The sequence below is a fragment of the Cavia porcellus genome, unplaced genomic scaffold, assembly GCF_034190915.1.
Source record: "Cavia porcellus strain 051 isolate PalLab524CR breed Dunkin Hartley unplaced genomic scaffold, mCavPor4.1 scaffold_21, whole genome shotgun sequence".
Classification (NCBI taxonomy): Eukaryota; Metazoa; Chordata; class Mammalia; order Rodentia; family Caviidae; genus Cavia; species Cavia porcellus.
Window position 1 is genome coordinate 42402907 of NW_026947504.1, and position 15433 is coordinate 42418339.

Consider the following 15433-nt stretch of genomic DNA (forward strand, 5'->3'; position numbering starts at 1 on the left):
AACCTAGAGGATTCTATGTAGTATAAAAAAGTTATACATTTATAAGTCATTACAGAACAATTAGTTGTGGTTATCAACCTACAATGACCCCATTATTTGAAACAAGACGCACACACAAAAATACCTTTTTTTCCCCAAATTCCTTTGTTTGGATTCTTCATTGTATGCTCAACCAAATAAACTTTATGGCATAGGCACTTATGTGCATAAATAAGAATAAATATTAAAAAATTTTAAATGAAGATTTTAAATTTCATAAAGGTTTGGTTAAATTGTTTAAAAGACTAGATAACTGCCTGGATATGGTGGTGTACACCTATAGTCCTAGAGCTTGGAAGGCTGAGGCAGGAGGATTGCAAAAAGTTCGACGCTTGCCTGAGCTACAAATTGAGTGAAAAGCCAGCCTGAACTGCATAGTGAGACCCTGCCTCAAAAAAAAAAAAAAAAAAAAGTTAAAAAACTAGAGAACTGTTATGCATGAAACTGAGCACAGGAAGAAATAAAAATGGAAATACTGGGATTATGTCTATACCAGTGAAACCATAGGAGCTAAGAATTAAAAAAATAAGAACATTTATTTGTAATTCATACTCTGTTGGATCAGCTAGTCTTTGGACCTGCTTTTCAGTTACTATAACTTTACAGTCTGAACCATTTTTCTTGACGAGGTCGTGTCAACAGTAACCACAATGCCTCTATTCTGAGTTACTCTTCATGAACTCATAGTTTGGAATGACTCCAGAAAGCCATTTTATGTATCCCTGTGGATTGAATAATTCCCTCAATGATTTACCTCTCAAGTGGGACTCTCAACCTGTAATGAAGTGAGTTCATTATTCTTGCAGGCACCTACTACATTTTACTTAAAACTCTAGTTATATTGAAAAAGTATAAATATTGTTTAGAATTTCATAAATTTGAATATATTCCCTCCAGCCGTACTACTATTAATGTGGAAATTTAATAAATTTATCGTGGGAATAATAAAGAGAACCAGTTAATTTTAAGGTTAAAATCAAAATGTTAGATTTAAGACCAAAGTATTGAACTTTTATAATTAATTAGAAGTAAAAATGTTGACCTAAAATTTTCTATCTTCACCAGTAAGATTTTCTATCTTTCCTTTATACTATATTATACTAAATATAACATGATTTTTTTCTAAGCCAAAGGTGAGAAATTGAGCATTTTATCATTGTTTACTTAATTAATTTATTGAATATACTAATTTGTCCAGTGCAAAGTTAAAAATAAATAACTTGCACACATGCACACTCACAGGCACATATATGTATGCCCATTTCCCCCTGCAAGTTAGACGACTTTGGAAATACTTCTAAGTCCAGGAGACAATGAGTATATTTTAAAAAGACCCAGCAATTTTTTTTAACCAGTTGCCAATTTTACTGACAAATTTGCTTATAAGGCAACTCTGAGAGGAAGGTTCATTATTGATTTTAACTGCAATCAACTGAAATAGATTTCCTCACCAGATAATCCTCTTATTTTGTTTTAGTGTCTGTATTTCGTATTTTAGGTGTCATGTGGCACTATTCTGAAGTATCTCACGTATCACTTCCGATGCTAATCACAAGAAAAGACTGCCATATCTGTGAATATAAAGATAATCCTTCGCGCCCGCAGGCATTTCAAACCCAGCCTCTATCCATCAAGCTTTCAGAAAAAAACTCACTGAACAACATAGGCCGTTTTTTTCTGTTTATTACACAGTTATTCTAAGGTAGTAAGTGTCACAAAATTAACTTCAAGCGGAATAACATGATCCAGAAGGAAACACAAGGTACAATTTACAATGAAACCACAGCACAAAGAGATGGAACTTTCAAAACTGGGTAGTTCAAAGAACCGTGTCATTAGTTCTCAGCTCTACAGAACTCTGCTGATGGCCTCAAATGATAGATTTAAAAATATATTGCTGTTTAAAGCATTCTGACACCAAATGCTCTTTTTAAAGGGAGAATACACATCCAAGCAACTCAAACTTTAAGCAGAAAGTACAGAACCTCTTTATAAAAATTCTTATCCAAATTTCTAACATAGTGTATTTCAAAGTAAAAAGTCTTTAGAAAAAATAAACTTAATTCCTTGCATGTTGATGAGTGTAACCTCCTCAAAAAACACATCACAAGACAAATAACTTTCATACTTCTTTGCCTATAAACTTTCAGGTATTTAACTTTCCTGGCTTCAAAAAACATTCTGTGGCCATATATAATACAAACACCCATGTAAGACATGCATCATGTATACTATTTTGGAATTTTATCCATCATCTTGGCTAAAATGAACCACGTTTTAAAGACATCATATATCATGCACCCTTAAAAATTACTATGAGGGCTTCTGACTTGCTATTTTTTCCACATGCATTACAGCATAAAATTACGAGTATTTTTCAGCTGATATAACAAACCACATCGGGCAATTGGCATATTGAATTCAGTATATCTCTAATTTTCACACTATAGTTCCATGATATATCTCAATCAAATACAGTTGTCACTTACATGCACAATTAGAGATGATAGCACAGCTAATGCAAATATGCCTAAATGAGCAAATGTACAGACAGTAAATTCAACCACTTAGCATTTTCAAATGTGTACATATTTATGAAGAAATATACACACATATAGCAAATATATTCAAAATATGTCAACAGGTTAGAACAGTGTCTTCAGAGTACATCAGCCTTATAGGTTATCTGGCTTTGTTATAAAACTTTCTCCAAATCAAGTACACTTTGGATTTTCTTCTGTTTATGTTTCAGGATAACACTCAGCTACTCACGACTTTATAAACCACTGTTTCATTTTTTAGTGAATATTAACTCACAATCACTACTGCTATGAATACACACAACAGGCAAACATCAGTTGCAGTATTCAATCTTTTTAAAGATTGAACACTGAGTTGTCAACATGAACATTAATGTGCATTTGTATTTAATAATTAACACAACATTGGATTTGTCTGTATTTCAGTTTTCACTTATCTGTTTCAATTTTTGAAGATAAAACAGTACATTTAAGTATTTGGAGCCTTTTTTTTCACTTTCTTGTAATAGTTAAGCAAACTGTTTTGAACTGAAATATGTTCCAGCTAATACACTGCAATAGAGAACTTCATGATGTGAAGTTTTACATATAATTTCACAAGAGCCAGTAACTTATAACGATAGGTCACAGATACCATACTGTATTCCTCAGGGTCTATCTACATGTGCAGCTACTTACATAGGCACACAGCAAGCCCTGCAATTCACATCAACACCCACACTCCTATATAGATACATGGCCACTGGGAAAAATTTAGTAGTCTAACAGTAATGTACATGAATTTACTTTTTAGGAATATTCTATATTTTCATTCATTTTTATAAAGGAATGTGGCTTCTAGACTCATTTATAAGTGGAAAAAGAAAAAGCCCAATTGTGTACAGAATTGCAATAGAGGCAACCCAAATATCCCTGTTGGTTAACACAGGGAACACACATAGTATATTAATGCTGGGTCACATGATTTTGGAAATTGCTATTTAGTTTTGAACTATTTAGATGGGCAAATATATGCATGCAGAGATAGGTATGAGTGAGTAGACCTGAGCTACCTTTAAAAATCCATGGATGTACAGGAGCACTGTAGATCACTCTATGCTCCCTCTCAGTTATCAGGGAAGACAAGAACACCCCATTTGGTTTTTACCACCACTGACATTTGCGCTCATACCAAACTGCATACTTTATATGTTACTAGGTTTTACATTTCTAAAATGTCAAAATCAGGAAATATTTCTACTATCTTTTTCTTTTATGCTTAAGGGAAAAAAGCAAGAGCAAGTACAAAAAGTGTGTCACTACAGCACAGTTTTCAGAGCTTATTTAAAGATTTCCATAAGGACAAAAATGCGTATGATCTCTTGCTCAGAAGACTCATTTTAAAATTCAAAGTCTAATTTGAATTCTGTAAGTAAGGAAATTTTAAGTGCTTATAAATCACCAATTTGGTTTCATCAATGAACTAAAAACTTTTGCTTTGTCACTGAGGACCTTTTCTTTTTGCTTTAGTGTAATAGAATTATGCCCTGCATAGAAAGAGATCTCGAAGTCTATAAATGGTGTGTTATTTCAATCTCTGAGGGGCTTGAATTTCAAAAATTAAATGATATATATTGCCCCTGAAAAGTCCTTTAATAAAAGTCATATGTTTAAAGGATTAAATGCTATGGAATAGCATTTGCCTTGAAACTGCTTGAATGGAAAGTTGGCCATGATACCTATCAGCAATTAGTACAAGTTCAGTTTCTTTTTGCCGTGTCTAAACAAAGCCTTGGGCTTTATATCAATTGGCAAAATCTGCCACTTATCCAGAACAAATAGCATTGATTGGACCTCTCTAAGCAGGAGTTGTCCATAAGATTGACAGTGCTAGGAAGTTAAAATTACTGGAATTTATTTTTGTTCTGGACCATCTGACCCCACCAGATATAAGTTAACTGTTCCACCGCTTTCTATGCATTTTTGACAGTTTAGTCAAATACATACTAATCCTTTGTGGACTCGATTGTATTAAGTAATGCATTTTACAAAGACATAACTAAAACAGACACCAGCACAGGCAACCTCACAGATGTTTACTGTTTCAGCTAAGACAAAGCGGCCTTTTGATCTCAGCAGGAGCCCCTGTTCATTTCTATTGGAAACAGTTTAAAATCTGAGGTCTTGAACAGGTATTATTATGAATAGTCCTTTCAAGATGGAATGGTTCAGTTTGCAGTTCTCGAATAACCTGTCCAACAGACAGGATAATGAGACTCTAATTACTAGGGCTAAATTCTCAAATGCTGTTAGATTGCCTGGACTTTACATTTTTTTTCTTTAGATTGGAATATTTTACTCACCTGTACAGTGAGGTGGTTACATAGGCAACTATAAACCAGATGGAAAAATTTACATGTTGAACAAGGAAGTGTTTGACAACTGAATTTCTCTCCATCTTGAATCAAATGCTTTTATAATTGTTTTCAAGTAAAGTTTGAAAAAAATGCCAAGTAAAAGCCACCAAATGGCATCATACATTTTTAACTTATCACCTACTGAGATATGTCAAGCCTGGAGAATATAAAAACCATGCTTTATAAGTCTGAAATTGTTAGTGTTTAAACTAGTAAAACTAAATGATCATGAAATACAGCTTAGGTATAATAGACGATACACTCTAAATTAATTTTTAACATTCAGATGTTTAAAAATTATTTCATGTTTAAGCAAAGCTATTTTATTTTAAAAATAGAAGACTAGAAGATTAGAATTAGTAGGTTAATGTTTAACAATGGGTTATAACCATAGGTTTACTTGGTATAACACAAAAGCAGTTTTGCATATGAAAATTTCCAAAACACCAACAAGATTCAGTATGTATCAGAATGTAGACTTCAATATTTGGAACTAATTTATATAGCACCATTTGAAAGAATTTTAATTCTCAATTTGTTTTTTTGTTTTTGTTTTTGTCTTTTGAGACAGGGTTTCACTATGCAGTTCAGGCTGGCCTTGAACTCACTTTGTAGCCCAGGCTGGCCTTGAACTTAAAACAATCCTCCTGCTTCAGCCTCCTGAGTGCTGATATTAGGAAACTGATTTTTTGGAAGAAGTCCAGGCACCATTTTAAAAAAGATCTCTATGTTAAAAAATCCTTTCTTCAGCTTTTAAACATTTGAAAAATTACACTTATGGTTGAAGGGAAGAATTATATAATTTATGCCAATGCCAAGAACACGTTCCTTATGTTTCCGTATAATTTAAACTATATTCATGCTGTTGCCTATGAAAGATCACTTTAAAAAATAAAATTTATGTGACAACAAAAACAAAGTTCCTAATGTCTAACGTTAGCTCCCATGAGGTGTATTATTGACATGAGGTTCTTTTTTCCCTCAGTTATGTTAAACTCCCAAAATTATTAGAAAGACAAAAATCTAATTGAATATTTTCATTATTTTACATTAAGAGTACCTCTAAAAGCCAGTTAGCCAAGTTTTAAAAAGAATATAACTTTAAGAAAAAAATATGTCTGCTAATGGCATTTAATTCTGTTTTTCGGTAAGAAGAACAGGAAATTTGTATCTATAGGTCTACTCACAATTAAAAAGAAATCCTCATCTAAGGAAATCCTGACACGGCTACACTGTTAGCATGTTCTTCTCAGTTTTGGGTTCATGCATGAAACTTATCCAGAGCCAGGACTTCTGCAAAAACTTCAGCAACTGAGTGAAACATCCTCCAATCTAATCAAACAGAGGAGTTAGTTTTAAATATGTTTCCTGTAAGGATGTATAAAACGCTGACATATTTATATTTGCATGTTTTGGTCTATATTATTTCAAAATATGCAAAACTCTTTTGTGTCGTTCACTATTAGACGCTTGCTTAGGAAATGTGAAACCTTCACCCAATCACAAACCATATACACTGCTCCACTGTGCCTTTTACACTGAGTCTCCTACTGAGTCCAAATCATCCGAGGAGAGGGGGCGGTACAGGTCCTGTAAGATGAAGGGCAGGGACATGTTCTTTTATTTGCTTTCGTGGGTGCCCTGTTGCTCTCTTCGGAGCAACTCTGAATGGCATCCTTGGTTTCTAGTATTATTAGAACTTTAAACTCACCAACTTTGAATATGAGGAAAGAAAACAATGAAGAAACCATCTACATAGACCAAAAAATGCTGACTTTACTTTAATGGCATGAAAAATGTTGCCTGATGTGTTTGTGAACTTTCGCCTGCCTTCACCTCCTGTTAAGACCCCTGAGGTCTGCAAAGGCCAGCTCCACTACACTGTGTCTAAAAAACCCTTCCATGAACATTTCCTTTTCATTCTTTTAGAAAAGAAATGTGCTTACCTCACAAAATAATTTTTCAGGTGCCCCAGCAGGTATTCAGCACGCTCTGGTTCCAAAGTAGCAACTTATGTTGCTGTGTTTGGGCACAGCATAAAGCCCCCAATTTCCCACCCATGCTCCCCCAGTGCTCCTTCCTGTTCCCTGCTTCATCTTCCCTTCTGGGTTTTTCTGCTAGTAGATCTCTCTGCTGGTAGCCAAGCAACCAGCTCAGATCTGCAAAGTGTCTACAGTTGGCTTTTGTCAATTTTCTACCTCCCTTCCTCTCCTCACATCGTCTGATCAGATAATCCACAGGGATCAGTGATGTGGGAGTGTACCAAGGAGCTTCATTTAACCTGCACAACACATTTCATCCTGATGTCTTGAGAAATGGAACCAAAAAAAGTTCACAGACAGGAAAAGAACCTCTAAGGTCCAATTCTGTGATCCGTCAGATGTTTCTAGATAGCAATGTAATTAACTGTGCTTTGGGGAAATAGGGAGGTTGCTTAGTACACTGCCATGAATATGATTATGAAGAAAAAGATCTGACATGCAGACTTAACTGTAGGTGACTATTTTAAAATCTCAAAAGAAGTAACATAAAAGCAAGAACTTAATAAAAAAAGATGATTGATTCATACATAAGTAAACTATAAATTTTGCTATTTTTAAAGAAGCCAATTTTACAAATATTTTAAAAAGAAAAAAACAGCTCGTACCCCTGATTTTACAAAGGGGGTAAGAAGCATCCGTGTGTGCCTCTGTGTGTGTGTGTTGGAATGGGAGCAGCCAACTCATTTTTCCAGCTATGTTGCTAGGCAACAGAGGAGGAAAAAATAGAAATAGCTACTGTTTTCTAATTTGCAATAAAAAGAGTTAATTTATTCTTTGAAGTGTCTTCTTTTAGCACATGCCATCTTTTACATATTTCAGTATTTCCTGCATAGGAATACAGCCAAGAATTTGAGAAGAATATTAACCAAATTTAAAACAGGACCATTTTTTAGGGACATCCTAGGCTCAATTTAACTGGAAGGGGTTATTTGATGCGGTTGTCTACACACCAAGATGAAAGCCCCTGCCATTAGCACAGCTGGAAACATCTCCATTCTCTGACATGGTACATAGATAGAGGATGTTCATCAATTCAAAGGCTTGAAAACAGAATTGCCTTTGAATATATGCAGCTAAACTCAAAATCTTGGAACTAAACCATCTTTGAATATACCCAGTGTCCTGCTTACAACATGTGCTTAATAAATGTTTTCACATGCTGTTAAACTCTTTGTCCCCCTGAAACAAATGGGATATTCTTCCCCACTTCAAGTAGGGTGCTTGAACTGGTAAAATAAATGGCAAAATGAAGAGTCTGTCACAAAACCATATGTTATGGGCATTTCTCAAGTGAAAGTGTTAATTATATAAGCCAATGACTACACAGCTGGGTGACAATTTTCTGCCTCAGTTGTACGAAATCCTAGGGAGGCAGACAATATCAAGGGAAATGATGGAAAGTCTTACCTTGTTCTGCCAACAAAGGACATCTAAGCACAGCTTTACACCTCTAGGATTACAAGGGTCTCCATGATAAACACAGAGGGAGAGAAGCTGGCTCACATTTGTAGCAGAGATTCTTAATTTAAGTTCAGCAACTAAATAAGAGATATCTATAAATCCAGATTGGATCAAAGGATAAGGAGAGATTTCTGTGCTAGGCATAGTCTCCAAAGTGCACACTTCAAGAAAGAGAATGTTCTGTGAAAGAGGGTCCTTTGCGTGCTGCATCTAAGGACTGACCCTATGGATCGGAGCTTTTCAGTGTAACACTTAAAAGAAAAGAGTGCCCACATAACTCCTCCTCTACTCAAGGATAAGCTATTAGGAGAGTAAACCAATTTGGCCAACTCTTCTCTGCATAGTTCAATAATTCATGGACTTTAAAATGCTAAGTTAGACTAAGGAGAACTTAGCAAAAGTACTCAATGGAACTGAAATAGGGTTATTTGGGTTTTCTATCTGGAAAGAGACTTTATTTTGTTTTATTCTTCCAACTGAAGGATGACAGACTTATTTAAGACAACTCAGCCATTTAGTGGAGAATCTGGTGCCAAGTCCAAGACTTCATCAAACAATTCAAACAAGCTCACCCTGATGTGAGGCAAATCAATAAAGACAAATAATGAAACCTGGTATCTGGTACGACAGTCTCCCCTGTGTCCTCTACTTTGAAAGGGCTAATGGCTCCTGCAGGCTAAAGATCCATCTTGGTCAGGATATTTGAAGAGAGGGAGTTTGGATCTTGGTTGAAGCTTAAGTTTATGCAACTTAGATGAGTCACTTTAAACACACAATTAAAAAAATAAAACCAAATTCGAGATTTCGGTATTAGAGTCCAGTAGCTTCCAATGAGAGCTTGCTTTTTAAACTGTTTGTGGAGCGCCATCATAACCTCTCCTAAAGGCATACATTCTGCTCATGTCACTTCTGGAATCACAGCTATGACTGGCCTTCCATTTCTGCCCTTGCACCTTCCCGCCTCCCCTTTCCAATTCTTTTCTTCTTGCTGTGGTATTACTGGAAATAACAAAAGGTAGAGGAGTTTTCCCACCCTGGCTGAAGAGCTAATTCTCATTCCTTTCCTAAGCATGGGAAAATTAATGCTTTTGCTAACAACGCTTCCACTTTGGTCTAAAGGCTCAGCCAATTTCTCTGTTATTACACAAGAGGCTCAAAACAAATGCAAGCAGTAATGAAAGAAAATGTGTTCACTGTGGACTCCATTCACAAAACCACATGTTCTGCACACGTATCCCTCTCCTGTTCCCTGGGCTCTGCACTACTCAATCTTCCCTTCCATTAACAGCACTTTCCCTTTTTCTTAAGGGGGCAGGTGATCAACGATGATATCTAATAAAACTTAGTACACCTAAGGAAGATCACAACCCCGAGCTAATAAAGTCTGTGCATTCAAAATGAAAACAAGGATTGTATCTAAAAGTGAATCAGCTGGTGTACACTGTTCCAAGAGTTAAGATTTGGAAAAGTGGTCAGAGCATTTAAAAGCTCTGTACCACAGCTAAACGGCAACAAAGATAAGTGACCCGGTATTGTTTACTCCCTGCCCTGGTTGGGTTTCCCACGAGAGACAAGCAGCACAATTTGCTAGCTCCTGTGTACCAAGGCACAAGAACATCTCACATAGGTAGCTCGCTTGTTTCCTTACCCTCTGCTTCCGCAGGCTTCCTGGGCTGGTGGGTGAAGGGCTTGGCGACTTGCCCGAGCGAGGAGTGGAGAGCTGGCTACCAGGGGTTCCATTAACTAGAAACGAAAAGAATCGCAAGAAAAAAAAAATGGGTTAGGAGATTTTCGTAACAGTTCATCTTCTCACAGAAATAAACAGTGAGAGATGGATATCTTGCTCAAATGTAAGACGTCTATTTTTCTGTAGGATGAAGAAAAGACTAGGAAGCAATCACCTTCATAAATTCACTGCTTTATTAATTCTGTGTTTAATATAGCAGCAGATTATATAATAGTGTTAAAAATTTATTCAACTTTCTAGATGAATTTATTAATGATGATTTTATCTGTGTCACCAAAGATTTTTGGAGTGTGGTTAAAGTCCTGAGACATTTTTAATAGTATTCATCTTTAATTCTTTGTTTTAGCTGCTCAGCCCTACAGCATAGGGAAAATATCAGCACAGTTCACAAATGATATTTGTGACTTGATAAAATAGATCACTCTGGTTTTGAAATAAGTTAATAACTTATTTCTAGAAGTTCCTGCATCCATTTGTGTCCTATCCCTCCTCCAGTCTGATTCTGATGGACCTGCCTCAATTAGTTCAAAGAACTGGACACAGAAGGGAGGAATTCCTCACAGCTTGTCTTTGCCGCCTTTGAAAATAAAAGCAGCTCTCTAATGGGTTGAAATCACTGGAATTCTACCAGTTTCTCAAGTTTTATGTACCATTATCTAAACCAAGACAAAAGCCAGAGAACTCACATAAGCAATTCTTTTCTCTGAGTACCAACACCTCTAAGAACACATAAAACCCTTACACAATGTGATTTTATAAAGACATATAAGGTTGACTGTATTTTGCATCTAGAAATGACAACATCACAGTTGCACAATGAGTGAAGTAGAATTAAACAGGAGACACACACATTCTGGAGGGTGCATAATAAGCAGTCTCCACAGGGAGAGCGACAGTCCATTTCACTTACCTTCTATGAATTCTAACATGGACACAGTCTTAGTGTGTAACCTGACAATAGCAAGAAGCAAAATCTCTTCTCAGCACTAAGCCCAGCACCAGCGGAAATGGGAAGCAGTTGGATTAGTTAAGGATGGCTAAGGCTGCTCCAGAGCAGGCTGAATGAGATGCAGGATTCATCAGCAGATGCTTTTTCTGCGTAAGGCTGACGTCTTCCAAGCGGCAGTGGGAGGTGCGGGTTCTGTCTTAGGCTACATCAAAGGTGTCAATTAAGCCTCATGCCAACGCGGAGCCACTGCACCCGCCACCCAACACACACTCACTCCGGAAGCCGCAGCCTTCTCAGTCCTTTGCACTGAATCATAATGAAGTGTCTCTGGGGGCAAGAGCCCTCGTGACTCATCAGAGAATCAAGATGACAGTATCTCCTCTAAAGCCTGGCAGCTACCAGGTAATAAGGACACCCTCACTCCATGCGGCGATAGGTCTACTGTTCATTGATTTTTCCCACATTATGTTTTCATAAAAACTTAATGGCCCATGAAAATGGAAAGAAAGCTCCTTGTTTTGTCATCATTTCCAAAGACCTTAAAATGTCACACACCCCATGCTGTACTAATTTGTAGTTTTGCTTTTGAAATGCATTTGGGCATCTTGTCTTTAAAAAAAAAAAACAAAAACTACAGTTTGTGTGTGTGTGTGTGTGTGTGTGTGTGTGTGTGTGTGTATGTGTGTTTCAGAGTGCAATGAAAAACTAAAAATAATTTGCTTGCCAGCGCACAGGACTGGATTTGTTGAATGAGTTTCATGCTCCAGATTTGTCAGGCTCGACTTCCCAGCCGGTGCCCTCTGAAAGGACAGCTCAGATAAAAAGACTACAGAAGTGTGGCAGAGGCAGAATTTGTACCAAGGAACAGGAAAAGGAAGAGATGTTGTACTGGTTGGCTGCAGAATATTTTACGAATGTAGTATTTTCTTTGCTCACTTGGATTGCATTTTAGTCTCCATGAAACACTCAAGAGCTGCATAGTTTGGGAAAGAGTGAGTGAATTTGAAGCAAACCTACTATTAACACTTTTTTCCATAAGCTTTTTTTTTTTTTTTTAATGTTGTATTTCTGTGACTCTGGGTCCCACACCTATGAGGCTAGTGTACTGGGTTATACTCTGAGCCTATTAGCAATAAATATCTTCCTTTTTTTTTTTCCTTTTTTTTGCTACTAGGGATCAAACTCATGACCTCATGCTTGCTAGACAGGTGCTGTGCCACTGAGCTATATCCCCTGCCCTAAATATCTTGCTTCAAGAGGCAAAGGAAAACAAGAAGATTGTACTTAACAAGTGCTCATTTTATGTGTATATCTATATATTGAAAACTTATTTTTAGTATCAATCCTCCCCCCGTGTATATAGAATTATGTCTCCCATTTTACAGATGAGGAAACTGAATCATAAAGATGCTGAGTAATTTGATAAGCAGACACCAAAATCTAATCTACTAACAGTAATAAAACTGTAATAAAACTTACAGTCTTCCTACCACTTTGCCCTACTGCATTAGACTTCTAGCCTGAGAGAAATCAGAAAATTAAACTAATCATTACAAAGAAGTCTTTTGATATGGGAACCCTGGAGTTTTATTACTGGAATTCTAACAACTAGTAAGATCGAGGTTGGCCTACATCCTATAGCAAGGGTGGATAATGGAGTTATGATGGGGAGCTGGAAAGGACTCAACGAAGGAAAGGTGTTCTAAGCCCAGGGGGCCACCTGCTTCAGGGACGGGCATGGGAGAGGTGGCCAGTATCACGCACGAAAGGGACCTACATAAATTATGCAAAGCAGGCATGTGGAGTTGTGTGAGTGTTTGCGTGGTGTTTGGAGTGTATGAATGAGATGGAGGAACAGGCAGACACTGCAGGGTGCATGCATTAGAATTCATGTTGAGTTTGGCTTTTATCCAAGGGGCAGCGAGAATCTATTCAATGATTAGAAATAGGAGTCACGGGATCAGCGTTGCGTTTTAAAAAGCTCTCGAGAGCTCTTGCCCCATGAAGAACAGATTAGAGGGAACAATACGGGGTGTAAGGCTATCCTTATAAGAATGTCAAGTAGAAAGAGCAGGAGGCATTAAGGGTCCTGTGGCCAGAGATGGTGATGTGATTGGCCCAGGTCAATGCGGTGAGGATGGAGGTAAATGGAAGTGTTCCAGAGATATTTCAGAGGCAAAACCTGTAGGACTACAGAGTTTAGTAATGGATTGGTTAAAGAAGATGGAAGCCAAGGGGAGCATGTTTGGAAAAACAGTACAGAGTTTGACATAGAGAAGTGAAGCAACTTAGATGGCATTAATTCTGCCATGTACGTTGGGGTAGTTTTTCACATTTTTGAAAAGGAAACAGATGTTCAGAGAAGTAACTTGCTCAAAGACAAATAGCTGAAAGGTAACCGAGTGAGAACTGGATCTCATCTATGTCTGACTCAAAAACTGCACTCTTTGTAGGCAGAGCTGAAGGCATCTGGGTTTCCCTCTCCCCGGGGAGTCCCTGACACACCTCCTTTGTTGAAAGCCACTGTGCTTAGTGTTTCCTCTTGCATCACCAGCTTTCCTGACAAATGAAACTCAAATGCTCCACAAGTCTTTTACAATCAAATATTCTTGGACACAACCCGCCTGCAAGTTGAGAACGGTCTGTCTGTCTTAGTGTCAGGTTCTGCTCTGAGTATTTCTAACCCCAAAGCATTAGCAATTTTTTAAGAAATCATTCAGAAGTCATTATGCATTTTATTGTTGAATTGTTCCTGAAGTAAATAATTTTTTTCACGGTCACTTTGACACATATATTGAGTTCACTGTTGTTTTATTTTATAATACTAGAAGTCTCTAAGTGCCAATAAGAAGGGCTTTGTTACTAATTTATTAGCACTTATTAAAATTCAACTTCAAATGGCATTATTTTCCAGAGGCTGTTATTCAACAATTCTTTATCTTGAATGGAAAAAATTTAACTTAATCTGGCTGTTGTTAAATAGCCAACAATAGCATGCTTAGCAATTAATTATTTCACTCTGAATTCACTAAACTTGTTAAGAACTCATCAAAACCACTGCTTTACACTCAGTTTTGGGTTCCTTTGCTCATATCTGTCTGGGTCTGCTGTGTGCCAGTCCCGTCTTTTCTACTCTGCTTATTATCTCTTGCATAAGAAGTGCTAAAGTTCAGGATGGATTATCTGCAAACACATGACTGTGAGGGCAGCACCTACCACTCCTGGTCATGCTTCTTGTATTTGAACTCAGTTGCCATCTAAGCCTATGAGGGAATCCCACAGTGTAAGGTAGTCTTTCTTTATCCATGGGTTTGACTTCTGAAGTTTCAGTCACTTATGGTCAATTGTTGTCCAAAAATATTAAATAAATGGAAAATTCCAGAAATTCATAGGTTTTAAAAACCTTTACTAATAGTATAGTGTTATAACCATTTTATTCTATAACTACTTATTGTTGTTAATCTCTTATTGTGCTTTATTTACACATTAAACTTTATCACAGGTATGCATGTATATATGGGAAAGAGATAGATAGACAGGTAGATGATAGATGGATGGTTTGTTACCATCTTTGATTGCAGGAATCCATGGAATGCCTTGAAATTTGATCCTCATGGATAAAGGAAGGACTGCTGTATATTGATTACAGCACATTGCTAACTAATATTCTTTACAATGTGTCAGGCTGTACTTTTTCCTTCATCACTTTAGACAGTTAATCCTTTTCTTTTCTTATTAATTGGAAACAGGAATCCAGGGATCTATACCAACTATACAGCACCCACTCAGTGCATGCAAGATTCATACTGGTCTCTGCTCCCAGGAAGCTTAAAATTGAATGAAAGTTAACAAAACATCTGGAACATGAAAACATCTGGCTGGCTTTTATTAATTCATTGCTGATTTTAATTGACTTTAGCCTCATGTGTATATAAGTCGAGCAACACTTTTATGAACCTGAAAGGTTTCTTCTCTTTACAATTGCATTTGTAACAGTCTTCGGCACCAAGTGAAAGCTAAATGTTTTCAAGTCTCTCGGATAGGTCCTGAAATCAGAGAAATTCCCAAGCAAGATCACCTAGTTAAGAGGTCAGAGACTTTTTTTTCATTCAAGGAATAGGTGACTGCCACACTCAGTCACTGCTAACTACAGTGGACTGAAAAATGAAAGGAACACAGGATTATAACAATCCATGTGCAACTGCCACACATTAGAATATGTCTATCGCTGGGAATCAGAATGCAAATTCACAGGAAAA

General features: G+C 36.9%; 1 protein-coding gene across 7 annotated transcripts in view; it reads right to left on the reverse strand.

Annotated features, from left to right (window-relative positions):
• Nucleotides 1-15433, reverse strand: part of Dclk1 (doublecortin like kinase 1) — a 329654-nt gene that overhangs the window by 68832 nt on the left and 245389 nt on the right. For 4 of the 7 annotated variants that reach the window (XM_003477423.5, XM_023560569.2, XM_013140987.3 and 1 more), the window contains exon 6: nucleotides 10127-10221. In XM_003477423.5, coding sequence (XP_003477471.4) covers nucleotides 10127-10221 — 95 coding nt within the window. Of the gene's footprint in view, nucleotides 1-1705; nucleotides 6566-10126; nucleotides 10222-11135; nucleotides 11401-15433 lie in introns of those variants that run through there. The other 3 variants (XM_013140990.3, XM_013140991.3, XM_003477426.5) reach the window with 3 other exon arrangements.